This window comes from Triturus cristatus, chromosome 12, assembly GCF_964204655.1.
Source record: "Triturus cristatus chromosome 12, aTriCri1.1, whole genome shotgun sequence".
Lineage (NCBI taxonomy): Eukaryota > Metazoa > Chordata > Amphibia > Caudata > Salamandridae > Triturus > Triturus cristatus.
Genome location: NC_140595.1, coordinates 29,828,922 through 29,855,118, shown reverse-complemented (window position 1 = coordinate 29,855,118; position 26,197 = coordinate 29,828,922). Strand labels below are relative to the sequence as shown.

Here is a 26,197-nt window from a genome sequence, read left to right as displayed (position 1 = left end):
GGGGTCCGATCTGAGGGGCTACCTGCAGGCCCTGTTCCGAGAGATCCTGGGGGAAGCTGCGGACTTTCCCATCAGCATTGATAGGGCGCATAGGGTCGGCCGGCAGCGCCAGTCATCGGCACCTCCACCGGACATTCTGGCCTTCCTGCCCGACTTTCCACTGAAGGAACGCATCATGGCTGAGGCCCGCAGGAAACAGCCCCTGACTTTCCGGGATCGGCCGGTGGCGCTTTACCAGGACCTCTCCGCCATCACGCTGCAGAAACGCAGGTCCTTTAGGATTGCCACTGACTTTTTACGCGAACACGAGACGCCGTACTCTTGGGGTCACCCCTTCCGCCTGATTTTTCGGTGGAATGGGGTGTTACACCAGCTACGCTCCTTGCAAGACATTTGTGGTGTCCTGGGGCTCACGGCGGCGGAGGAAGAAGGAGCTACGCCGTCGTGGAGGTCCTCGGAGAGACGGAACCGGCGGAGGTCGACGAGGCGGCGCTCAGCGGCCAGCGTGGGGCGTCCGGACTCCCCTACCATCAGGGCGGACATGGCCGACGCTCTGAGGGCGGCGGCCGGGGACTCGACCGGCTCCTCTGGCGTGGCCTTGACGGCCTAACACACACTCCGGGGGGAGATGTCTTTAGCTTCTTTACATGCTTGGTACGGGGCGGGGGGGTTGGGGGGGGAGCGGATGGAGGTGAGTGGCTGGACGTCCACTTCGTTCCTTTCTACGGACTTGCCTGTCTTGGGGCTTGACTGAGACAATGGTGTGTTTGAGTTTGTGGGTGGCTAGTTGCCAGGGTTGTGTTTGGGGTGGGGGAGGGGGTTGTTTTGGGGTTGGGAAGGTCCCGTCCGATGTTGTCTATGCCCGCTTTGTTTTGGCTTGTCCTGCGCGGCGGCCCCGCGCGCCCCACCCGCTGATTCCCTGCCCATTGCATGGCGCTCCCGATCCCCGCGAGGAATGCCGGGCCTAAAGGTAGTGACCCTTAATGTTCAGGGTCTGAATAACCCGGTGAAGCGCAGAGCGATCCTATCGTTGCTGGAGGGGACGCAGGCGGACATTTGCCTTTTGCAGGAGACACACTTATTGCCCCGAGATTGCCATAGGATGCGTTCTGCTAAGTTCCCTACCCAGTTCTTTTCCTCGGCAGCGAACAAGACGGCGGGGGTAGCCATTCTCCTAGCGAGCTCCTTTCGGGGGGAGGTTTTGCATAAGTGTGCTGAACAGAAGGGGAGGCTCCTTGCGTATCGCATGCGCCTGGGAGGCATAGCATTTACGGTCGGCTCCGTTTATAGCCCAAATGATCACCAAGAGCGCTTCCTAGACTCCGCGCTGGTGGATGTCACTGCTTCCCCCGACCGCCACATTATCCTGGGGGGGGACCTTAACATTGTCTTCGATTCTGTGATGGACAGATCGGCGCAGCGCTTCCCGCAGACGGGGGAACTGTCCCAGGCTGGGAGGGCCCGGATTGCGGAAATGGACTTGCACGACCTCTGGCGCTCCATGCACCCCACGGATAGGGACTACTCTTATTTTTCGCACGCACACCGAACCTACTCACGGCTGGACTACCTCCTGGTGAGTGGACCGATGCGTGCCGCTGCCACGGCGGCGGACATCGGGGTCCTGACCCTGTCTGACCACTCCCCAGTCACCGGCGTTTTCCAGTGGCCGGCGGCCTCCCCCTCTCGGGGGGTGTGGCGCCTTCGGGATACCCTTCTACACAAGAAGTCGGTGGTGCAACGCATCGGGGAGGTCATACAGGACTATCTCACCCACAATAGCAACACTGACACCTCGCAGGCGACACAGTGGGCGGCATTGAAGGCAGTCCTCCGGGGGGAATTTATCTCTATCTCTGCAGCTGAAAATAAGGAGCGGCAACTGAAGAGGGATGAGCTGACAGCTCAGGTCCGGGAGCTTGAGCAGGTCCATCGCCGCACGGGGGCGCCGAGGGTGTGGAGGCAGTTGAAGGCAGCGAGGAAGCTCCTGTCGGCTCTGGATCTTGACAGGGCGGAGTATGCCGCCCTACGCTTGAAACATGCCTACTACACTGGGGGGGACAGATGTGGCAAGCTCCTAGCACACCGGCTCCGGGTCGCGCAACAGCGTAGCGTTGTGAAAGAATTGGTGGGCACGGACGGGAGGGGGTTGTCTCCGGGGACGCGGAGGTAGCGGAATCTTTCCGCGGCTTCTACGAGGCGCTGTATGCTGAGGAGCCCTCCTCGCCACGGGATGCCGACGGCTATTTGGAGTCGGTGACCCTCCCGGTAATGGATCCGGCTCAGGCGGACCACCTGGAGCGGGACATCCATGTTGAAGAAGTGATTTCAGCTATCGCGCGGCTGAAACATGGCAAGGCCCCGGGCCCGGACGGGTACACGTCGCTATTTTACAAGACTTTTTGCACGGTCGTGGCCCCTGTCCTTACTCGGCTATTTAACTCTTTCTCCGAACCGGGAGCCATCCCTCCGGATCTCCTGAGGGCGACGGTCGCGGTAATCCCGAAACCTGGGAAGGACCGGGCCCTCTGCGGCTCGTACCGACCCATCTCGCTTTTAAATGTCGACCTCAAGTTGTACACGGGGATTCTCGCGTCCAGGCTGAGTCCACACCTCCCCGGTCTGGTGGAGGCGGACCAGGCTGGTTTTGTGCCCGGCAGACAGACGGTTGACAACACCAAGCGGGTGACGCATGTTCTGGAGAAGGCCTCAAGGATCTCGGGGGAACGGATGTTGCTGTCCGTCGATGCGGAGAAGGCCTTCGACAGAGTCCACTGGCCGTATCTTGAGCTGGTCCTCAAGAAATTGGGGATCGGCGATAAGTTCCGCACCATGGTATTTAACTGCTATAAGCATCCTTCAGCGTCGGTGCGGGTCAACGGGTGTAGCTCCGGTGGCTTTGCCATCGAGCGCGGCACGCGGCAGGGCTGCCCTCTTTCGCCGCTCTTGTTTGCCCTCTACATGGAGCCGTTTGCTCAGAGGATTCGTAATAATCCGGATGCTGTCGGGGTCCGGATGGGCCGGTACGTCCACACCGTCAGTCTCTACGCGGATGATGTCCTGTTGACCTTGGACGACCCTAGGAGGTCGCTGCCTGCTTGCCTCCGGGAACTGGACGCCTTTGCGGGGGTGGCCGGTTTCAAAATGAATATGAGCAAGTCGATGGCGTTAGACATGTCCCTGGCTGCGGATACCAGGAGGGATCTTCAGCGGCTCTTCCCCATGCAGTGGTCCTCGTCCACGGTGCCGTACCTGGGGATCCTGCTGGCGCCTACATTGCCGGAGATGGTTACGGCCAATTATGCCTCCCTCAGCAGGAAGATCAAGGATGAGCTTGGCCGCTGGAACAAAGGCCTGCTGTCCTGGCTGGGGCGAATCGCGGCGGTCAAGATGACGGTGTTGCCCCAGATACTATATCTTTTCCGGGCCCTCCCGCTCCAACCCCCGGTGGGCTGGATACGACAAATGCAGGCTGACATCTCCCGCTTTGTCTGGCAGGGCCGCAGGCCACGCATGAAGAGGGTCCTCTCCACGCTTGCTCCGGAGGCGGGGGGTCTCGGCATTCCAGACCTCCGTAAGTACTTTCAGGCGGCACAGCTACGCTATCTGGTGGAGTGGAGCAGGTGGGAGTCCGACAAACATTGGCTCTTCCAAGACCAGGCGGTGGCGGGCCGCACCTTACAAGAGGTTCCATTCCTGAGCCGCGCGCACCGCCCCCCTAATCTTTACGCTTCCTTTGTTACGCGGGTCCCCCTGCGTGTGTGGGACGCGGTCTGTGAGGCCCGGGGCCTTACCACCTTCCCTTCGCCGCTCACGCCCATTGTGGGCAACCCGGACTTCTCCCCAGGGATGGAGCCGGGGGTTTTCTCCCACTGGGTGCAGGCGGGCTGCAGGGCACTCTTCCAGATCTATGGCCCGGAGGGAGTGGTTCCTTTTCAGCAACTCCGCCAGGAGTTCGGCCTGACGGAGCTGGACAGATTGCGCTACATGCAGGTTCGGCATTGGGCCCTCCAGCCCCAGGTGCGTGCCACCGCCGCCCGTCCAATTACACCGTATGAGAGGTGGTTGGCTACTCGGACCTCCGACGCTAAGCTAATTACCGATCTGTACAAATACCTACAACCCCCGCCGTTTTACTATTACAACCCGGGGAGGGAGCGCTGGCACAGGGAATTGGGTAGGACACTCAGCCACAAGGAATGGGACAAAATTGCGTATCGGGCGCGGCACTCTGCATATCACACGGGCCTTACGGAGACCTTTACTAAGGTGTCCACATACTGGTACTACACCCCGGAGAGACTGCATGAAATGCATAAACACACTGACAGGGGGTGCTGGCGGAGCTGCGGGCAGGAAGGTACCCTTTCACACATTCTTTGGGATTGCCCAGTGCTGACCGCCTACTGGAAGGAAGTTTTGGACGAGGTGGATAAGCACTTTGGGATAGAGCTGCCGCGACTCCCGGCGTATGTCCTGTTGGGCCTCCCCAATGACCTAATGTACCCACTGAAGTCCCGCAGGGTTAGGCAGATCGCAATTGCGCTGGGGTCTGCGGTTCAGAACATTCTAATCCACTGGCGCACAGCCAACGTCCCCTCCATCACCGGTTGGTTGCATAGGCTTTGGCATGTGCTGGGGATGGAGAAGCTGTCGCTTACGGTTGCGGGGGAGATAGACCAATTTGAAGAGCTGTGGCAACCCTTTCTAGCGCTGCTGTCCACTGAATTCCGGGAGCTCACCTGCCCGAGGTATCTTAGGCTTCTCAGGCTGACGCCGCCGGTGACCCCGGCGGACTAGTTTACATGTGAGACGGGGACCTCCCGGGGAGGGGGGGGGGGGGGGGGTGCGGGGCTTCCTGGTGAGGATTACTCTGGTGCGGGACCATAGGACGGGGGGGGGGGGGGGGGGGTGGTTCTTTCGTTACTGGGAGGATGGGGGATGGGGGGGGATTGTGTTCTGTTGAGTTGCTGATGGCTTTCATTGCTTAGATTTGGGGTGTCGGATACGCGGGCGGGGATTCCATAGCTTGCATTTCTAGCCTTCATTTACTGTGTTTTTCCCCCTGACTTACTGCGCTACCTATTGCCAACCCTCTGGAGTTGCACCCTTTTTCTTTGACTGTATTCCATGTATCCTGACCTCCTATCCCCCTCCCCCATGGTTTGTTTTTGTCTCAATAAAAACGTTTTAAACTTAAAAGTCGTGCCTCTAAGTAAACGCATTTACTCACCTGTTTTCAGGAAAAGTCCCAGGGCTGAATCTAGGATCCAGCCCTGTGTTAGTAAAAGTAATCTGAAAAGTAATTACCTGCATTTTACTTAAAAGCCCATTCATTTGAATGTACTATATCTGCAATGTGTTGCAAACTGCTTACTTAAACTGTAACCAAAACCAGTACAAGTTAGACTGCAATACTGAACTGTGTTCATACAAGTAATTTACTACTGCAAAGTATTTATATGCTTACCTGTACCAGCCTTGCTTGGTTCTAGAAATAAAACAACCGTATATTTCTTTTATACAAAACAATTGGCCTAGAGTTCAGTTCTTGAGTGTGTGAATTCATTTGCTGACTGAGTGTGTACATCAAATGCTTAACACTGTCTTCTGATACTGCCTTACTGCTCGACCAAGCTACCACTTTAGAGAGTAAGGTTATATCTAACTTTAACCTGTGCCAAACCTCTGGAGACCCTTGGACTCTATACACACTGTACCTCACTTAGGTGCAGTATATATAGAGCCACTTTCTTACGGGGCAGTAGTTTGACTTCCCTGGTAAGAGATATTTCACGTTGTAAGATCATTCTGTACCATGTGAACGGTCGGGTAACCTATGTGGTTAATATGAATTTCCAAACGTGCTACTCTTGAAGAAATGTCTGAGGATTTGAAGAACAAAGATAAAGAATTAGATGGCAACAATGTTTCTTAGAAGGTTGGCAACATGGGTTGCGAGTGCCCCTGGAATCCGTAGAGAATGAAGGATACAGTATACTATATCTGTGCAGTGCAAACATTTATGTCCCAAAAAAGGTGTTTACAGAGGGTTGTCACTTAGGTTAAGGGGGCGTCAAAAGGTACGCTTGGCACACTTAAAAAAACAATCTGACTTGATCAGTCCAGGTCGGGGCTTCTGTCTCGGTCCACGAGCATGCCATTCTTTGAGCATATCGGTAGAGTGTGAGAGCAGCTCCCTGTAGGGAGCTGGCTCTGCATATGGTATTACCACTGGGTGGTTATACTGTGCACAGAGTCTAGGGCTTCCCCAAAAGTGCACAGGTCTCAATGTAAAACCCAAAGTGCTCTATTAGTGGTAGTGTGGGTAAGCAGCGTTAGGCCTAACAGAGGAGTGTAAGACTTTTATTGCACAACAGTGATCAATAATGGACACACGACTCCGAAAGGAGATCCAGACCAATTTTAGAAAAATATACTTTGTTTCTATTTTATTTTAAGACCACATCTTTGCAATAAGGCATGTACGTTTTAAATAAAAGTACTTTTCACTTTGAAAAATCGTCACAACTTTTCAGCACAGTTCAATGTTATCCTATGCTATGCGGAAAACAATATCGTGGTTAAACAGGTAAATAATGCACTTATAATCCCAGTCTTTTGAACCAAAAGTCAGCAAGGGTCAAGTGAGTACCAAAACTGCGGCACTGGGGTGACTGGTCGCAGAGGTCAAAATCGGAGTTTGGCCCAGTGCTTTTCATTGGAGACTAGGGGTGCCTGGAGCCACACTGCTTGCAGGTAGGTAAATCGGTTGCGGGGGCCAAGCTTTTGGGGTAAGGTTAAGCACAGGGGGGCCCACACAGCAGCACCAAACATACACCACCAGCGGCTGGGTGCAGGGTACAGTTTCAACGTTGGTCGCCCATTGCTGTTCAGTGGGGATTCTTTTGACAAACGGGCTGCAGGCGTGGCACCGGAGGCTGCAGGAGGGAGACCAACAACAGCAGAGGTAAATAGAGATGCAGGGGTTTGTAGGGGCACCATTGTTTCCGCTTACCAAGGCCCAAGGGCTTTGGATGCAGGGTTGCCTTTTGACGTCAGTCTTCCTACTGGAGCCGGTCATGGTAAAGGAGAGCCTCTGGATTCACACTGCAGGTGCCGCCATGGAGATCAGGAAGGGTCAGCCAGGACTGGACATGAGGTCAGGATCGCTGGGGAGACTTCACTGCACAGATGAGCGACTCCGGCCGTGGGCGTCGGGTGTAGAATGGGCTGGACACGTGGATCCCCTGTATCCAGGGTCCTTGGAACTTGTTTTTTCTTGGACAAGTCCGCTGTCCACAGGAGATTGGGTTTTCAGAGGTCGCTGTCTGCAAGACTGGTCCCAGGTTGAAGAAGCTGGAGACAGGCCGATGGAGCTGGGGCCATGGCAATCGTCTTATTCAGTATTTTCAGCAGGGCCATCTTCTTGCTTCTTAGGACGTCGTAGATCTAGTTTCTAGGCCTGAGGGAGCCACTTAATACTAGATTTAGTTTTAGGGGCGGAGCAGGTAGGGTCATGAATACCTTACTGGGGTGACTACACCCTCTATTATGCCACCCTCCTTTTGGAAGGGGCAGAGACAGACATGATTGAAGGGGTCACCCCATCTTCAAGATGGTGGAGACTGAAGATGTGCTTCATCTCACTTCTCCCACCTTAGCTGTGGAGTTAGCAGAGGTGGGCACACCTCATATTCGTATACGTTTTCCTGCCCAATGTGGGGATGTAAACCAGGGGCTGCCATCTGCTGCTAGCAGGAGAGGCTGGGGGTCACATTACAAAGGCGGGCCTTTGAAGCTTCCCACTACGAGCACTGGCCTATCCTGAAAGGGGGGGGGGCATGAAACCTCTGCCCAAGATGTGCATTGTTTCTGGTCCCAGAGAGCCGGGCTCTCTATCCATAAGTCCAAAAACATGTCTGGTGCTGGCTGCCTACAGCCGGTCAGAGACCACACCATGGTTGTTAGGAATTCAGGGGGCACTTCTGAGGTGCCCACGGGGTACATGGTACAATAAATCCTACACTGACATCAGTGTGGATTTATTGAAAGGAGTAGTTAGGTACCAAACACTCCTGTGTTCAGTGCAGCCATCATGGTGCTGTGGAACTCGAGTTGTTGAGTTCCCAGCCCATGCACTCCCTATGGCTTTACTGGCATTTAAAATATTAAGAAATATATACCCTAATAGTGTTGGGCATATCTGCAGATGCAGATATGCCCACACCTGAGATATGGTGCACCCTGCCTTAGGGCTGGTAAGGCCTGCTACAGGGGGACTTACCTGTATCTTAGGCAGTGCTAGCTAGCTGGCATGGCACACAGGCAGTGAGCCATGTCGCCTTGGTCATTATTTAACCTCACAGGGGCATACCAGCTGCAGGGGCAGTGCCATGGTCATAATGAGGGGGTGTCCCCAGGGGCCCCACTGCAGCCTCCATACCCTAGGTACCCAGGGAACCACTTACTGGGGACTTATGGGGCAGAAGTACCATGGTTTACATGTCTTAGAGAAAGAACACTAGTACTGGGAATCTGGACAGCAGGGACCCAGTACTCCCAGTCAAAGTTGCATCAAAAGCCAGGCAGCAAGGGGGGGGGGGTACAACAGCAAAACCCAATTTTCTCAAACTCTCCTTCCAGGCCTGCATCACTTTCAGGAGCGCCTGAATCTTATACAAGCCTCCACCAGAACAATCACCATGGAAATCTAGCAGAGAAAATCCCACTTTTGGTGAACAGTGCCATAGAGGCAGTCAGGACATAATTATACTAGGAACTAAACACTGCAGAAAAAAGAAAAAAACAGAAGACAGACAGGACTTTTCTGTCCTAGGATCATCTCCTTCAACACCAGAGGTGCTGCAACGCTCCTGCAATTCAGAAAGGATATTAAGATCAACTTCTTCAGAGAACATAACTTAGTGAAACAATAGGAACCATTTCCGCCAAATACTAAACCTCCTTGCAAAAGATCCTTTTCATATCCCTAGGCCCTCGCCTATGTTCATTGCTCCCTAGCTTTACAAATACCTCACATAAGTTTAAAAGCCTAGGGTTCATGTTAGGTTATAATTAACTCAAAAACCCACTGGTAGCACTAAAAGAGCATCTAACTTAGTTGATTTTAAGTAAATGGCTGCGTGCTTCTGGGTATGATCCCTCGCTGTGGGTCATGTATGCAGACCTGTAATCAGTCCCAGAAAGTGCAGCTTTAATGTTGTCTAGTACACCACAAGGTTGCCTGAAGTGGCGATGTGGAGTCTGCAGGGTGTATTGACATAAGCTGCATGTGGTCACAGTGTAAAATATTTTATTTCACAATAGTGTGCATGAGGGTTCTATTTATAACTTGCAGAGCCCTTGTCCAACTAACCCCAAAACATTAAAGAAAATATTCAACTGTGGGTCACGTTAGGCTCTAGGTGTGAATATGTTTTTACCAGGAACCCAACCGTGAACTCCAGAACACGCCCCTATATCTCTATCAAGACAGATCCGCATCCTTTATCTCCTCAGGAGAAACACTTCAATGCCATAAAATGCACTAAGCTGCTTCATTTATTTGCATACAAGCACAATTTTAAACATATTTCCTCAAAAACACAGAACATTTTAATCCTTTTAAAAATAAAAAAACGCGTACATGGTCAGATAGAAACTCACCAGTAGAGCTTTCGCTTGCCACACTGTCAATCACTGATGCTCTGGAGAACAGCTCATCGAGCGACTTGATGTCACTTCTTCCAGAAAGGGGAGTGCGACTTCGGCTCATGAGCTTGAACCTGGGTGTGGAGTTGCTGTTGAGAGAGCTCCTCACGGAGGACAAGGGTGACCTGGATAGTGAACGTGTTCTTCTGGTATGCCTTGGGGTGCCTTTGCTGGGGGGCGAGGGGGTTCGGGAACTGAGTCTGGATGGGCCCCTTTGAACTGAGCCTTGGCTGTGGAAAGATGCAGTGCGGTGCAAACTTCTCCGAGGAGAGCCTTTTGTAGGAGGGGATGGTGTTCTTTTTGCCTAGTAATAGGTTAACCAAAAGGAAAAATTAAATGGAGCAATACATGCTTAATTTAATTTCATGACCGGATGAGAATTAGCACTAGTATGCAACTTGATGGCACACCTTTATATTAAGATGCTTGCAGCAAATTTTGTAAAATGGATGACCGGGTAAAATGGGAGACCTTGAAGCAGACCATGCAACAGTGGTTTGCTCATCCAGAGGCTCACAGCTGTCATTCGCAAGACCCTGACCCACGCCTACAAGTCCCTCCTTAACCAAGGACCCAACTACATGAACCATCGCCTGCACTTCCACCAGCCAAACAGGAACCTCCGCTCAGCACACAACACCCTCACAAAGATACCACACAGCCGCACCAGAGGGCGCTTCTTCTCCCACCTCACCGCCAAAACCTAGCATGACCTACCTCCAACTCCGCACTACACCATCACTGACCGCCTTCAGGAAAAGACTTAAGACCTGGCTGTTCAAATTAGACCAGCAGTAAGGGCCTGGATAGCCCCCAGGGTGACAAGCCGCCCTCTACAAATGTGTTGATCGATTGATTAACAGTGGAGTCTTACCTCAGGGACAGCTTCAACTGTGTGAATGGTTTGGACTGACATGGGTATTTGGTTATCTTTCCATGCTTCGAGACCGCACAAGCAATCGCAAAGCATGCATACATTTCCTCACAAGCCTTTTTGCAGATCCCTTATACTTGTGAATAGCAAGAAATTGCAGTGTTCACATTGGAAGTCACAAAACATTTGCAACTCGCAATGTCATTTTACTACACTGCTATTCGTTTTGCACACTGCCAATTGTTACAGACTTCTAAGACTCCATGCCGTGCAACTGGCACACATGCACTTAATGTTCAACATATTTTATAATGTAACACTCTGGTCTGGAAGTCTAACTAGGTCAAAACCCAGGATCAGTTAAAACAGACAGAGTGGCGCATCTAGAATCGCTCTCACCTTTGTGCCAAACCTCTGTCGCGGCATAGAGTTTGGACGCTTCCACCAGTTGTCATTTTCGTCGGAAAATTCCACTGAGCTCCCAATAAGTCTTTTGATTTCCTCTTCCTCACTCTCCAGGACGACCTCTGATTTTGCTGCGGTTCCCTTTTGGTTGGGAGGGCCAATGTTCACTTTCTTGTGGCCCTGAACCTCTGCTCCTGGAAGCCTCTGATCCGCATCAGTTTTCTTTAGAAACCGGTTGCCTCTTCCACTCAGATCGCTGCCAGACCTGGCGGGAAATGGCCGCTCATCAGAAGTCCTCAGATCAGAGTCCACATCAGAAGGCTCAGCCTCCAGCTTCCTGCTCCTGATCTTCTTCTCCAGTTCAGCAAGCTTCCTCAGGGCCGCACTAGATCTGGTCGTGGAAGTGCGCACCGGGTTGGAACTTGGTCTCGGCCTATTGTCGTTCTGTATGTTTGGTCGGGCCTGTGACGGTAACGCAGGTTCTTCTACATTCTGCTTTTTCTTTAGGAACCTGCTGTGACCCACAGAGTCATTTAGGGGCTTGACAGCTTCATTGGCTTTTGTCTTTTTTGGGCTTTCTGAACCGTCAGTGGAAAGGTCGCTCAAATCACTGAGGCCAGGAGCACTAGATTTTTTATGTTTCAATACACTGGCTTTTTTATTTAGTGCATTCATGTACTCCTAGAAAACAAAATACACAATAAACTATGGAACAGACTTTGTATCATAAGGCAGAATTAATTTCATGTAACAGAGTTGATTGCATGATTACAGAAGGCTTATATGAGCCTATGGGCTTCTGCTGTTTAATAAGTGTATAAAATGTTTCTTTAGACTGTAACGTAAAGCATGCATATAGGTTTTAGACATGTCTTCTTTACCCCCTGAATATCTGTACATTGATCAGATTCATCTGGACTGCAATATAAATACGGTATGAACAATGCCAATCCCCTTTCACGACAAGGAAACAGTGCTCGGAGGGAACATAATTTCTAGTGATAGAACTGGATGGTAACGCATGCATTACAATGTTGTCTTCATGAAAGCAGCATGTCCGACTATCACGTTTTGAGCCGAGGCACTCTGGGTGTACCATACCTCTTTAATACAGTTTCTGCACACAGAGCAGGACTTTATGGCAAGTGGGAAAGAAAACCCTCAAAATGTGTAAGTAAATCCTGCATAAAAGGGATGTTGTTGAAGAGGGCAGGGGTTCAGGTTATGGTTCTGTTTTCGCAGAGTGAACACGGGGCCCTCACCTGCAGTTCCTCGTTAGTATCCTTGGGGGCCATCGGGATTCTCTGCCCGGACAGCTGAGCCTGTGCCCTGGCTAGCGCTGAACTTCTCATCCCAGGGCTTTTAAACATGATGGCACCTGCAAAATGTAACAAATAAAAAAACATTAAGTAAAAGCTACCTAATGCAATATTTTAATAGTACCTCTATGCTGCCCACTTTCGAGCGCGATCAGGCACGAAATGTCTGAAAAGATCACAAGACACACCAAATAATGCAGCCGTGGTACCACAAACTTGGTAACATGTTCACTCTTGGCTTGAGATATGCATGCGCCTGGTGTGATTGTTCAACATTCTGTAATGTCAGATTAAGAGACGAGCACTTGTTTGCCGAGCGCTGTTTTCAGATGTTAGATGTTATCGAACAGCTAGCCCTGAAGGCTTGGGATCATCCAAAGATAACTAAAACGTTTCAGAGGGGTCTAATCAACTGATCTACTCCCATAGTTGTGACTTCTAAAGAGTGTCTGGTAAATCCTACAAATTAACCTGATCAGAGATAGCATGGTATTTAGATTTGTTGTCCACAACACAATCTGAACTGTCTCTAGGTGTGTTTCTTTCCTGCGCATGGTCTCCCTCAGGGCAGAAGGGTGGGAGAAGAGAAGAAGGTGGTCATTGAGGAAGAATAGCGGGTCAAAGTGTCATGTGGACATTATCAGAGATGCAAGGCCTTGGAAGCTGCTGAGCGAAGTATACGCATTCCCATGTGCCACATTTAAGAGGCCGCTGTGATGGATCACTGCATAAAGGCGTACCGGAGAGGTTTTGAATGTCATTGTACAAGGAATGTCACGCTAAGCGAACAAGCAAAGAACCTAATAAGATCCCATCTTGGTTTGAAAGTCCATGGAATTTCTTCAGAATGATGGGGTCTTTGTTTTTTCAATACAGTCAGCAAGGAGCCTGGACTTCAGGGATTCATAGTTTTGGTAGGACAGGACACTGGTGTAGTTGAGTTCTCCAGTGATTAGGGGGCCACCATCAGATTCAAGTAAACTCCAGAGATGAAACAAAGGCTGCCTGGAGCAGTTTCGTTTGAAAGAAGCATGCTTTGGTAACAGCACGGCCCTAGGAGTTCATGGGTGGCAAATGTCATCATTGTAAAGGTACTTTGCTGTTTTTTTTTTTACAGTATCGGATTAACGAGCTGAGGTCTGTGGGAGTACAGCAGGAGACGTGGATCTACGACCACTATGATTCAAAGGCACTATTTCTGAATACTCCCTCACACTTGTTATTTTAGTATTCCTGCCTGACAGAAGCAGACGAGTAACACTCCAATCAGGCTTGAACATTTCAAGTGAATCTGGGTATTGTCAGCCCAACAATGAAAGGAGAGGTTCTTCTGGGGACATCATGAGTCCTAGCGGTGTGGAAATCAGCAGCTGAGAGTTCTGAGATGAAAGCTCTTTGTCGTACTTGCTACTCTATGCAGTTAAACAATGGGCAGGTATTATTCCCAGCTCTCTTCAGTCATCTCAACGTCAGTCATTGCGCCTGTGGTAGGCATGGGCGAAGCAGACTGGCCCAAAGGGATCAACACTCGGAGAGCTGCATTTACAGAATCGTCATCAGTCACTGTGACTGGATTATAGTGGGTTACGTGCTGGTTCCGGGCAAACACCCATACTGCTTCAGGAGTTAGGCATGCAATGATTTCCGTGTTTTGTTGGTGTTGTATAATGTTCTCGTGGATTTTAGAGTGCAATGGGAGTATGTTATGCAATGATAAATGGCCTGTGCAGTGGAATGTTGAGTGTATGTTTCACCACAGAGGAAGGACGGAAGATCTTTTTGGAAGAGTTGAGTCCAGTTGTAGAACAATGTGAGCAGCTAACTATGTTGTCGATTGCTGGGCCAGAATGTCACCTCAGTCCTCGGCTGATAGGGCAGCGGTGGGGTGGGGTGGGCTGGTCTGAAGGAAGGATTGAGTGTGGTCACAGGATATGACGGAAAGAGTGCACTGAAGGATGGACTGGTGAGGGATGTTAGTATTTAATTATTTAAGGATCTGTCAAAGTGCTCATAGAGGATGAGTTGTGGGCTTGGTGTAGTTGAAGTGAGGAGCAAATGGGTGAATTAGTGGGTGGTGCAAGTTTCTTTAAGGGAATTTGGATTCTGATGACTTGACGGTCTTTGGCTTGGTTGAGCGAACATTAGTGAGGAGCCCAGGACTGTAACCAGAAGGCTATTTGTAGAGTGCAGAGGGCTTTGAAGCTGAATTTCGATTTTGCACAGTCTTTTGTAAAGTTTACTCCAGCATTCAAAACTGAAAGGGATTTGTCCTCTTATGGGCTGTTCTATGAATACTTTGCATGATGTGTAAAGTGAGTGGCCTAAGTCTGCACTTCGTACAGAAATGTTTTTAGCAGAAATAAAAACGCATCCAGTGAAATTAGATTTCCACAGATGTATTTTCGAAAATGGATGATCTGTTTCAGTTTTATGCCAAGTAAGTAGAGTTTGCTTCCCTTCCTCCCTAGTCCCGAATGGAAAGGTCCCAGCCAGGACCCAAACAAATGCCAGTAGTTGGAAGCCAAAACAGTTATTAGTGGAACATCCCAGCAGGTCAATTAGGGGGCAAGACCCTTTTCATGATTAGAAAGAGCTGTAGAAGTGTGCAGAAGGCAAAGAAATCATGTTGTTACAAGCGAATGCTCTCCTTTTAAAAGACATATCATTCGAATTCAAGGCAAATCATGGAATCTACTTCACCCACCACCCTTGTGGGAAGCTTTGAGAAACTCACCTGGTGTTATTAGAGACACTTATCCACAGGAAAGGAGATGGCGCAGGGAACACCGTGCGCCCAACGATTTCGAATCAAAACATCACAGGATCCTCAAGCTGGTTTTGCCTCAATGCGATCTAGGTTCCACACAACAAACCACTGTGCAACGACCTGGCCATTTGGTAACTCATGCAGAGCCTGGACCTGGAGGCAACATCTTCCTCAAACCAGGAGCATCAGGGATACGAAATCGGACAGGCTGTCAGTCTCTGCAGAGACTGCTTCATTTTTTCTGAACCTAATATATTGGATAAGATTGAGCATCAAATGCATTCTACGCCAATCGTGCATCTCACAAAAAATCCTTTTTAGTTCTATGTTTGCAGAAATCGTACTCTGCAAGAGATTGACAGACTGCACGCCTCTCTGTAGCGGCCCGTTCTTTAAAGCCATGGAGAGAATTGCCATTGTAAATCTCGATCTTACTAGAATTCCTCTGGCTCGGAAACTAACAAGGAGAGGAATGGATATAAAATGAAATGCAGGAGCGATGGTGACAGCTTGGATCTAATTGCCTAATACTAGATACCGAGAGGTAAACAACTCCGCCACTGCTTAGTGGCTTAGCCCGTTAATCTCCTTACGTAGATAGCACAGTGTTCAAACACTCCTCACCTAATTCCCAAACACCACCTGTCGTTGATCAGTCTGTTCTTCTATGCAGTGGCAACTGAACAAAGTTGAATGTTGCATTTAGTCCTTGAGACTTTCCGAGTGATGTCAGATAACGTTATTGTTTCTGGACAACATTTATTAATAAAAAGCGCTTTGAGACAGTGTTTGCAGCAGTAATATAAAGATTAATTATGACATGTATAGCCAACAGCAGAGCTAAAGCAAAATCTTCACATTTACCAGAGGATTTACAATTTAAATATCATGTACTATGAGCAGGGAAGAGGAAGGATAATGGCAAGAAACCAGGCCTCCCTAAAGCACGGGTTGTATCTATGTTCATGTGTGTTGTTGTGCAGCACGGTTCGTGGTGTTGATAACCAGGGAAGGTGAGAACCCTTTGCACCAGCACCTGTTTTCACACACATGTTGTTTTAGGAAACCGGTGTGGTTGGGTAGCATGAATGCGACTCCATCTAGTTGGTTATGGTAAGGCCACTAATGGCTTATAGAGGTGTGTACTAAGCATTGTTGGAGAGGGACATCCCACCTATATTTAAAGTGTTCATGAGATGTAGTGAGATTATATAGAATTGGTGACTGTCTATCTACTTGGTTAGGGAGAAAACATTACCTTGTGGTTCTGCAGTGCTGTGGCCACGTAGGTAGAACATGCATACAATCAATCGGTGGAGCCACCAGTCTGCGTGAATATCAACAGTGCATGTGCATGTCTGTTTGTGGGACAGACATGCACGTATGCACAGTCAGGGGTAGGAGAGTGCCTTCTCCTACTAAAGTGACCTGTGGTCGTATGTTTATTCTTTGAGAGTGAAGGTGTGTTTTATGTAGGGAGTTGGTCTTGTTACCCCGTGGGACTATCTGTGTGTTTGAGTGTTCAGATGGTGTGTGCCATCCAGCAAACCTTGAGTTAAACAGAGAGGATTTGGATGTGTTGTGGGTACAGTGCAATTTATGGTGGATGTTTAGATGGGTGTATTTGTGTGCCTTTGTGCAAGTCTGTGCCTGCTGGGGATAATCAACTTCACGGATTAATGTGAAGAGTCAACAAATGTGTGTGTGGAGTTTCCATAAGGTTGAATATGCAGGTGCCTCCTTGGTCTTGCTCCTTATCATGTTGTGATGACATCCTGTTCATGGAAGGGTGATAAAGCAATGGCAAAAGCTTATGCAGCATTTAAAGTCCTTGCATAAAATAATAAATGTTACTACCTCCTCATAAAATAGTTCTGTCTCATCTGTGTGAAAACCTGCTCTCCTACTACAAGATACATCTGTAAACTTCCCAAAAATCAAAATGTGACATACAGGCATTTTATAAATAATCAAAGAGCTGTCTCTGTGCCATCTTATTAGGAGCTAGCATGCCCTTTTTTCTGTAGCAGCTTCATTTTAGGTTGTTTTAATTCATTCTCATAAACTATATGTCTAGCGACAACCAAGCACTTTGTGTTAAAGGGCTACCATTCTCTGCTTAGAAGTTTTAGAACTCAGCTTCTAACCCCTTCATAGGCCTCATTACGAGATCCGTGGTAAATAAGGGGTGGGGAGACATCGAGAAATGGGTTAAAGATTCCGGACATTATATCTAAACTCGGCTCCATTTCTTGTTACTTTCAGGTGGCTCCTCCTGATAACTCCAGACCTGGGCGTGGCACTTCAACTGATGACAGTTATCTTTCCCTTCTTTTCTTAATGTGGAAATGTGCCTGCCTCCCTGCTACTGCTAACAGAAGATAGCTTCTCTTTTATTTCTGGCAGGAGCCTGTCCCCATCTTGTTGCTGCCAGTATCCTGTTCCAATTCTTACTTGTGAAGAGCCTTCCTTCCTCCTCCATGCTTCAGAAAAGAGCCAGCACATCCTTTCTCTTCTTCTGATAAGAATGTGACTTGCTGATTCTGCTTATAGGAACACCCTGCTCCTCTCGTTTTTCTTCTTCTGCCCTCACCATTCCTTTCTGCTGATGTGGCGAGCGTTCAGATTTCCCTTGTTGCTAGCAGATGCCTGCCATATTCATTTGTAGCAAACAAAACCTAAACCCATCCCATTCAGCTTCCACTAGGAATGGCCTGGCCCTCGTCCCCTTTTTGTGCAGCAAAACTCTCTCTTATTGCTTGCTGCTGACAGCAATCTTTCCATCTCCTGCTGCTGACAACACCCTCCCTCATTGTTATGATATGACCCATGATCTTCTTAATGGCAGGATACTCTTCCTCTACTGCTGATAGGGGCTGCTTCATCCCCTCGCCGCGGAAGTGAACTCCTCTTCTTTTTGCTGACTGGAGCTGTCCCGTCCTTATTCTCTTGAAAGACCGTTTCCTTTTGCTGCTGACTCCTTTTCCTTGCTTCTGAGAGGGTTCGTTCTCCTTTTTGCTGGCGGAAGCAAACATGTTCTCCTTACTGCCAACAGAGCCCTCTTTTCTTGCTGCTGACTGAAGCTACCCCTTCTCCTTGCTATTCACGGGACCTTGATGCAGAATGGAGCAGCCCCCTCTCCTTGCTGGTGACAGATCCGTTCTTGCCAGTGACAGGAGCTGCCCATTTTCCCTGCTGTGGCAGAGCCTCTGTTCTTGTTGTTGACCGAAACTGCTCCTTCTACTCGCTCCAGCCACGGCACTTTGTTATTGTTTTTGTCAGGAGCTGTCCTCTTCTTCTGGTGCTGAAAGGGCCATTTGTTCCTGTTCCTAATAGAAACTGCTCCTTTCGACTTGTTGCCAATAGGTGCCGTCTCCTTCTCTTGGTGCTGACTGAGCCCGCAGCTCTGGTTTCTAACACAGCCTGCCCCCTTTCTTTTATTTCTGATAGAGTACTGCAACGATGGGAAGCACCGTTCTTGCTCTTGACATGAGACGATCACTCCTCCTTGGTACAAACAAGCCACAGCAGGAGCTGACATATTTTATTTCCTTATTTATTTATTTATGCGGTTTTATTTAGTGAGGACATTACCCAAAGGTGTAGAGTTTTAACGAAAGAAATAGATCCTCCCATAAGGCATATACATTACGTTACACAAGCGTGTTGGGACATTTACAATAGACAACAATAATTAATGTAAGTTATACATTGCAGCAATTGTCAATATTGAGTAACAGAATGTGGATGGGCGGCGGGAACAAGATGGAGTCCAATTACGTCAAGGTAGAGAGGCGAGCCTCTGGGAGCAGTGTAGTATAAGACATCGAGGTGTAGAATGGAGAAGAGAGATTAACTAAAATGTCTTTCGAAAAAGAAGGGCTATCAGTTCAACTTTAAAGCTAGCCTGCGAGGTATTGGAGCTAAGGAGTTCCAAACTCTGTTTGCAATTCCTGCAAAGGACTGAGCCATAAATCATTCATTTTCAAGGATTGGGGTTTCTAGCAGGAGAGCTTCCGCATTCTATGATAGCCTATTGCCACCAAATAACGAAGCTTCTCCAGCCAGGTAATGGGTGGATGTGTATAGGGGCACGGGGTGATGCATGCCGTTTTGTATGCAGCCTTGGCTTCATTGGGAAAACAGTGAAGTGTTACCACAATCGGTGAAACATGGTGATTCCCTTTGGCCCCTGAGACGAAAAGTGCTGCCGAATGTAGGCTTGCTTTCAACAGAGTAAAGTGAACCTTTGCAAAGAGCACACAGGAGAGGATTACAATAGTGGATATCACCAGAGTGCACATTGTCATGCTGACTGGAGCTCACCCTACTGCTGTTATGGTATCGGGAACAGTACCCCGTCCCTGCTCCCACTCACCTCGAAGGGGGGCTCACACGCCCCGAGCCCTGAGGAGCCCCCGGTGCCCTGGTGAAGACGCTTCCACCGTTTCCTACACTACTGCGTCCTGGCTTCTGATTGGATGGATTACAACGTCCCAGCCAATCGTTAAAAAGGACGTTACAGAGCACTTTGCGTCCCAAGCCTCGTTTGGGGGTTACTGCCTTTTTTTCATACGTTTGTAAACAATTTACGCAGGGGATACCTGATCAATTGATTCAAAGTACAACTGGGCGACTATCGTAGCCACAATAACAACACACATGTAATTAAAAGGTAAATTAATTACAACATGTACTTTTACTTTGAATGCAATGTTTTGTTATCCATGCATTATACACATTTTGTAATACCAGCTAAGGTTTCCGAAGGTCATTTGGGTAACCTATGAAATAGACTGTGGGTATTTTATTTACGGTGCACATTTTTTGTTCTTTCTATCGCATTTTATTTTTTTCAAGATGGCAGCCTTATATACCAATAGCAGGCGCCATCACTCTGTACCGTTGCTAAACGCTTAAAGGAGGCGGCGCTGGCATGAGCCCTGTGTGCGCTCCAGACTATAATTTAATCGACCATGGGGATGCTGAATCTGGTTAGTAGGTGTTACCACATCCAACATGGCTGCATCACTGTTTACCCCTCGTTAGACGAATGAGATCGCGTCCGTGTCAGTCACGTGATCACCGGCCGTCGCATCGAGCCATGATTGGTTAGGGCGTTAGGCCATTGGTTGCTTCGCGTCGTGTTTTTGGCGGGAAAATCCACGCTCATCCTGAGGTAGATATTGACTGAGAAGGACCAGAACTACAGCTCCTAGACTCCGCCATGCGTTTCTTAGCGCTCCTGCCGCTTACACTTATCCACACAGCGATGCCCACTGTTTATTTCAAAGAGCAATTTTTAGACGGAGGTAGAGGGTTTTATAATTTTTAAAAATAGTCACCCACGTTTTATTTATTTTCCGTAATACCCCTTTTTAGGTCTCGCCTGAGCCAGCGCTTTAGCGCTGCTCTCGCGAGAGATTTTGTAAAAGGGGGATTTGGAAGTGCAAACCAGTGCTTTCAGGCCGCCAACTACAGTGCATGTGCGCCGGGCGCGCGCATCATTTGGCAGCCTGCATGATCATTTCGCGGCCGCTTTGATGTTCTCAGTGAGCCGCGCTGCCACTGAGAACATCAAAGCGGCCGCGAAAGTGCACACCATTTGCCACCCCCTCCCTTATCCCACTTCCTGCTTGTTAACCCCTTCGACGCTCATGACGGAACGGTTCCGTCATGAGCGTCGGTTGAGCTGTGCTCATGACGGAACCGTTCCGTCATGACCACGCCCGCGCAGGTAACGGTCAGCACCGCGGGGGAATCCGCCCCGCATGGAAGGGGTTAATAGAAGACCTGCACAGTGCTTAGAAAACCAAAACAAACACCTCAGGGGTCGACTTATCTGCATTTCGAAACTAAAACTTGAAGTTCCGTTCTGTTGCGCCACGCAGACCACCATTCCACGAGTCAGGGGCATAACGCAGGCCCCGGCTACCACGAGTTGCCTTCTCTCCCCATCATACAGCAGCGTGCGCCACACAACCCAGTGCTTCCCCATATTGCCGAACTGGTGCCTCTAAACCCCCCGTGTGCAAATCACTCTTGCCCTTCATCTGAGGCCGTCACGCCCCACAGTGCCTGGCACCGCAACTCCATCCACCCCCCCCCCCCCCATGCCTAGGAACGCCCAGTGCACTCCAACCGACCCGACCCACTCTTCTTATCCGCAGAAAACCTCCACTTGGTCAGCCTGACACCCCGCCCCAACCTTGCACCAGACCCTTTGCTGCCTTTACCCCAGCCACCAAAACAGCCCCCATGCCCCTCCCTTCTCGCTGCTCCCACTCAAGCGCCCCGTCTACCTCTACCCGCCTCCAACATTAACGCGTCCTTTAAAATCCCCCTCCCTTTCTGTCACCCCAGACCACATTCCTCTTTCTAAGTACTCTGAGAGATTTCATCAGCCCAGGATCACAGGATGTTGAGCCACGCCGAGATCAAAACTTCATCAACCCATTCAAATTTGTACCCGGACGTAACTTGGCATCTAATTTGTCATTTTTATTTTACTTTGCACACAACTCCGGGCTTGTCTTTATTATGTGAGCCTGATCACCATTAACAAAAAAAACAATGTTACAACCAATCACAACTTTAGGTGCGTGCATGATCAATTGTATCGGTTTAACTTGGCATCTAACTTGTAATTTTTACTTTTATATCACCCACTTTTAGCTTGCGCTTTTTTTACATTTCCCCATGATAGGAATGTGTATTATCATCTGGTAATATTTATGGTCATATTTCTCCGTAGTGCAACTTTCCAGATTGAAAACTTGTGCCTCGTGTTTCCGGACTTCTACTTGTGCGCATTCAAATTTTTTTCCCCATTTTATCTTGGACTTTTTTTCACATGATGGGGACGTGCATTTTCATGTGTTAACAATTATCCCAAGTGCAAGCAGGAAAAAAAAAAGCCTTTAACAACAAATAAAACGTGTATTAGCATAAAAAAACAAGCATTTGCAATGCAATAGGTCTCGCATTTACGCAAGTTTGAGCTATTGACATTGCAAATGACAATGCCTTTTATTTTTGTTTTTGGAACATAAATAAAAGGCATTGTCATTTACAATGCCAATAGCTTAAACTCGTGTAAATGCGAGACCTATTGCATTGCAAATGCTTGTTTTCCTTTATATCAGATCCAGAAACCCGGGGGAGTAAGTAAATAGCTAAGTCTGGGACTCTGTATCTCTTCTTGCTAAATCTCCCCTATTTATGGCGCATTTTTCTATTTTCCGTATAGATTCTTTAAAATGTGCCCTAGGATTTAAATGTTTTGCTCAAGAAAATACTCTCCAGTTAAAACAAGGATTTATGTCGCCTACCGCCTTTCTCTATTAAAGAAAAAGGGTTAATTTAGGTAGCCAGCATAATTCCACATTTATTAGCTTTAGATTTCTTGCTCCATCCTATAAATATCCCTCACACATCAAGTGAAAGCTAGTGATAAAAAAATCCATATAACTGCAAAGGCTTTTTTTCTTGTGTGTTCCCAAATGTGCATCTAATCCCCGACTGGAGTTCTGTCCATGGTGAGGGTTTTGTTTTTTAGGCACATGAACACCTGTGAAACTCCAGTACGCGTTGTGGCAGACTTGTCAAAAATGGCTGAGGTCACACTTTAACCCGGGTCAACTTCTACTATTAAGTTGTCGATAATGACAGCCACAAGTGATTCAGTACCTCAGCCAGATCCATCTCAGTTGATATGCACTGTCCTGCAGCCAGGTCCAAACAGGCCTCAAATTGATTTAAAAGATTATATATTTTAACAAAGGATTGCGGCTGATTTAAATCCAGTTGCTTTTTTTCCAGTAATGTTGCCAAAAAGATAGATTTAAACAGGACACTTAACATTTAGCATCAGACATATTAATAGATGGTTTCTTCAGTAATGGACAGACTAACCATCGCGTGGTCACAGTGTTTGGTAAAAGAGGTAATTATGGGGAGCAATGACAGGCTGGTTAATGGTTGTTTAGTTATTTCTTTAAATATTAACAGTGGGTATTGGTGGGCAGTCATTGAAAGTTCACCATGCATTTCCTGGCCTGAACTAAGCACAGCAGATCTTTCCAAAAATAAGAGAAATTTTAAAGTTATCATGTTTGAGATTTGTTTCAATGTATGGACAAGTGCTGCTTCAGTATTTCTGTGCAGATAGCCTCAATTTTGGACAAAATAAACAGAGCGAGATGATTGCTTATCTCTTGTAAGAATACAATTCGTTGTGAGTTAAGCTTTTCTGAAGCCAGACGTTTTGAAGAATATAAAAGAATCCCTTCTACTGACATGGTTGACATTGTTTCTCGACAATTCACATAGACTGTGAGCCTCTTTGTTTATGTTTTATAGTATATTTATAGCTCTAAGCGGTATCATTTTCAGTCATTTCAGGCGAGGTGTGTGGCGGAGTTCTTGTTGTAGATATAAACAATTTTGTCTTAGAACATAGAATTAGATTGTCACTTATAATCTACCCATCATTTTAAAAGTTTTTACTTAAGTTAGATCAGGGGCAAATCAAGAAAAAACTTTATGACAAGGTTGTGCAATCAACATGGTGAATGATTAGATGGTGAATGTTTTGCTGAAGGTTAAGAATTCCTCTTTCAATTAGTAAATCAAAGTGCTTTCTTTCGGTTTAGAAGCAAAACAAAAATACACAGATATAATTAGAAATTAAAAAACAACAGGGTATCATAACAAAAGGCAAAATATTCCCACTGGCAATTTCCAGTGGTCAGGAAGAAACCATGGTTTATCATAAAAATGTCTTATGCATCTCTTGGAGGTATTCCTTACCTGGGTACACTACCATCAACATTATGGAGATTAGGTGCCATTTTTAGACAATTTTGTTTCTTATTTTGTGCCTACTTTTCACAATATGCTTTTACGTCAACCGCATGTTTGGAAGATGCCATCTGTGTAAATAGCTTTCTTATTTACCACCCTTACTCCTCAGTGATTAACTTGTAAAAATACCTAAATGCCAGAGCCCAACATAATTCTCAAGAGGCCACCACAAACTAACCACCCGTGGTTGCTGTCAAATGCCTGTAAAATACTAACTTACATATGTGACAATTTGGACTACTCCAGGTCATGCAAGGCTATAAAAGTGTCTGGGCACTCTGGTATTATTATTTTTTCAAGTATATTTAAACATTGTTAAATACTCTGCTGATGTGCTCAGTTGGATAAATGGCATACAGCGCAACTAGGTGGGGGTAATTGTGATAATTATGTGCCATTATTAAGAAATACCTGTCTGTGCTGAGCACCGTCAAACACTGGCACAAATTAAGCGCTGCTGCTGAAAGAAAAACTATGGTCTAGAATGTGACCTGAGTGATTGCCTGTCACTGAGATTAGTTCATATTCCTTCCATCACCTTTTTTGTTACAGTGGGCACCCAAAGTGTGCTGGATATTCTCAGATGTGGGTTTTCACTTACTGTGCTACACGACTCAAGCATTACTTCACTTACTAGTCCTAAGTAGATCGAAACTGGTCTGGGTTGTTTGTGTTCCAATCTCTTCTGGACATGGCCTGGCAGTTCAGGCTAGATTGTTCCAATTGGAGCAGGACCAAGACTGATTTGCAAATGACTCCATTCTATCTAGAGCTGCGCAGTGGTTGAAAATTGATGGTGTAGAATATGGCCCGAGCGATTGCTGAGATTAATTCAAGCATGACTTCCATCACCTTGTTGTTTGTTGCAGTGGGAATAATTGAGTCACTAAACACAACCAGAGGTTGCAAAAATAATTTAAATAACCCCTCATCCCCCCCAAAAAAGGGAATTTTAGAACTCCGAATATGCATGTCTACTTTGAAGCCTTGAACTTTATTCTCCAGCGCGCTTGTTCATTCATGAATGCAGACCTCAAACACCACCCACACCCAGTTTTTGAAGTACTTTGGGAGAAAATAACCTGGTATATTTTGCTAACAGGTTCTTTGAAATAAGCCTTATCAATGAGATATTTTGTCCGAAATTTTTCAGAAGACTTAAAAAATCTTTTTTTACAGATCTCTGGAAAAGCAGGTGGGTGAAATCTAAATTCAAGAACGGCTATGGAAAGTTTAAGTTAACATCAGGGAAGTTTTATGGCAATGCACAAAAAGATAAAGGTTTGTAAATGTTTGTTATTTTTGCTACATTTATTTGCATTTGAGATTAAAACGAAAATGTTTTTTGTAACTGTAACAGTTTAATATGAGTTGAATCAATTTTGTTTTAATGTAAATTCATTGCGGAATTACCTTTTATCCAGTTTCGCTACATATCCCTTTTGTTGTAGTCCTTACAGTTCAAGTGCACCTGACTTTACAAATGCAGACTCCAAATTCACGGTGCAAAAAAGTCCACAGGAATTCGTAAAGGACTTTACAACTTTGAATGCAAGCATTGCAGTTATCATGCAAGCGACATAACATTTGCATAACATATAATTTCGGCCTCTGCGGAAATGGGGATTTGCGTGTGGTTCGGAAAACAATTGGGCAACTCGTAATGAGGGACAAAGCAAAATATACCTTTTCTGACTGAAACACCGCGGACTATACTTATGCCTTCATTTAGTTATTGTTAGAAATTCCTGCACAATTAACACTTCTTTGTGGCAGAGCCCTGTAGCACAGCGCAGACATCATGCATATCCATATTGAAAGTTGTGGTGTAATGAAAAATTACGAAAAGTCCAATCACTACTCCTCTCATTACTCCCCTCCTCAATGCCTCCTTAACTGCTTTCCTCATCATTGCTTTCAATATTGTTTCTTTGTGCCGACTGTCCCATGCTCCCTAACTTTCGTTTAATTTCAGAAATTTAAAATCAATAATTGTGCATTTCTCCCAGGAATCCAGACTAGAGGAGATGGAAAATATTACGCAATATCATCCCGCTTTACTCCATTCAGAAATGAGGGGAATACTTTGGTCATTCAGTTTTCCATTAAACATGAACGCGCAGTTGACTGTGGCGGTGGCTATGTCAAACTCTTTCCTTCTGACTTGGACCAAGAGAAGATGTCTGGACAGTCTAAATATTACATTATGTTCGGTGAGTATTGTTAGAATGTGTATAGAAATCTTAGTTGAGT

General features: G+C 47.3%; 2 protein-coding genes across 2 annotated transcripts in view; one reads left to right on the top strand and one right to left on the bottom strand.

Annotated features, from left to right (window-relative positions):
• The window catches only part of C12H19orf44 (chromosome 12 C19orf44 homolog), a 38,051-nt gene extending 18,508 nt beyond the window's left edge, over nt 1–19,543 (bottom strand). Inside the window, exons 1-4 of the mRNA XM_085636989.1 lie at nt 19,458–19,543; nt 12,256–12,371; nt 10,988–11,674; nt 9,670–10,018 (exon numbers count right to left, since the gene is read on the bottom strand). Coding sequence (XP_085493115.1) covers nt 9,670–10,018; nt 10,988–11,674; nt 12,256–12,363 — 1,144 coding nt within the window. The 5' untranslated portion in view covers nt 12,364–12,371; nt 19,458–19,543. The remainder of the gene's footprint in view (nt 1–9,669; nt 10,019–10,987; nt 11,675–12,255; nt 12,372–19,457) is intronic.
• A 741-nt stretch (nt 19,544–20,284) lies between these two features.
• The window catches only part of CALR3 (calreticulin 3), a 44,811-nt gene continuing 38,898 nt past the window's right edge, over nt 20,285–26,197 (top strand). The window contains exons 1-3 of the mRNA XM_085639759.1: nt 20,285–20,391; nt 25,124–25,225; nt 25,954–26,157. Coding sequence (XP_085495885.1) covers nt 20,307–20,391; nt 25,124–25,225; nt 25,954–26,157 — 391 coding nt within the window. The 5' untranslated portion in view covers nt 20,285–20,306. The remainder of the gene's footprint in view (nt 20,392–25,123; nt 25,226–25,953; nt 26,158–26,197) is intronic.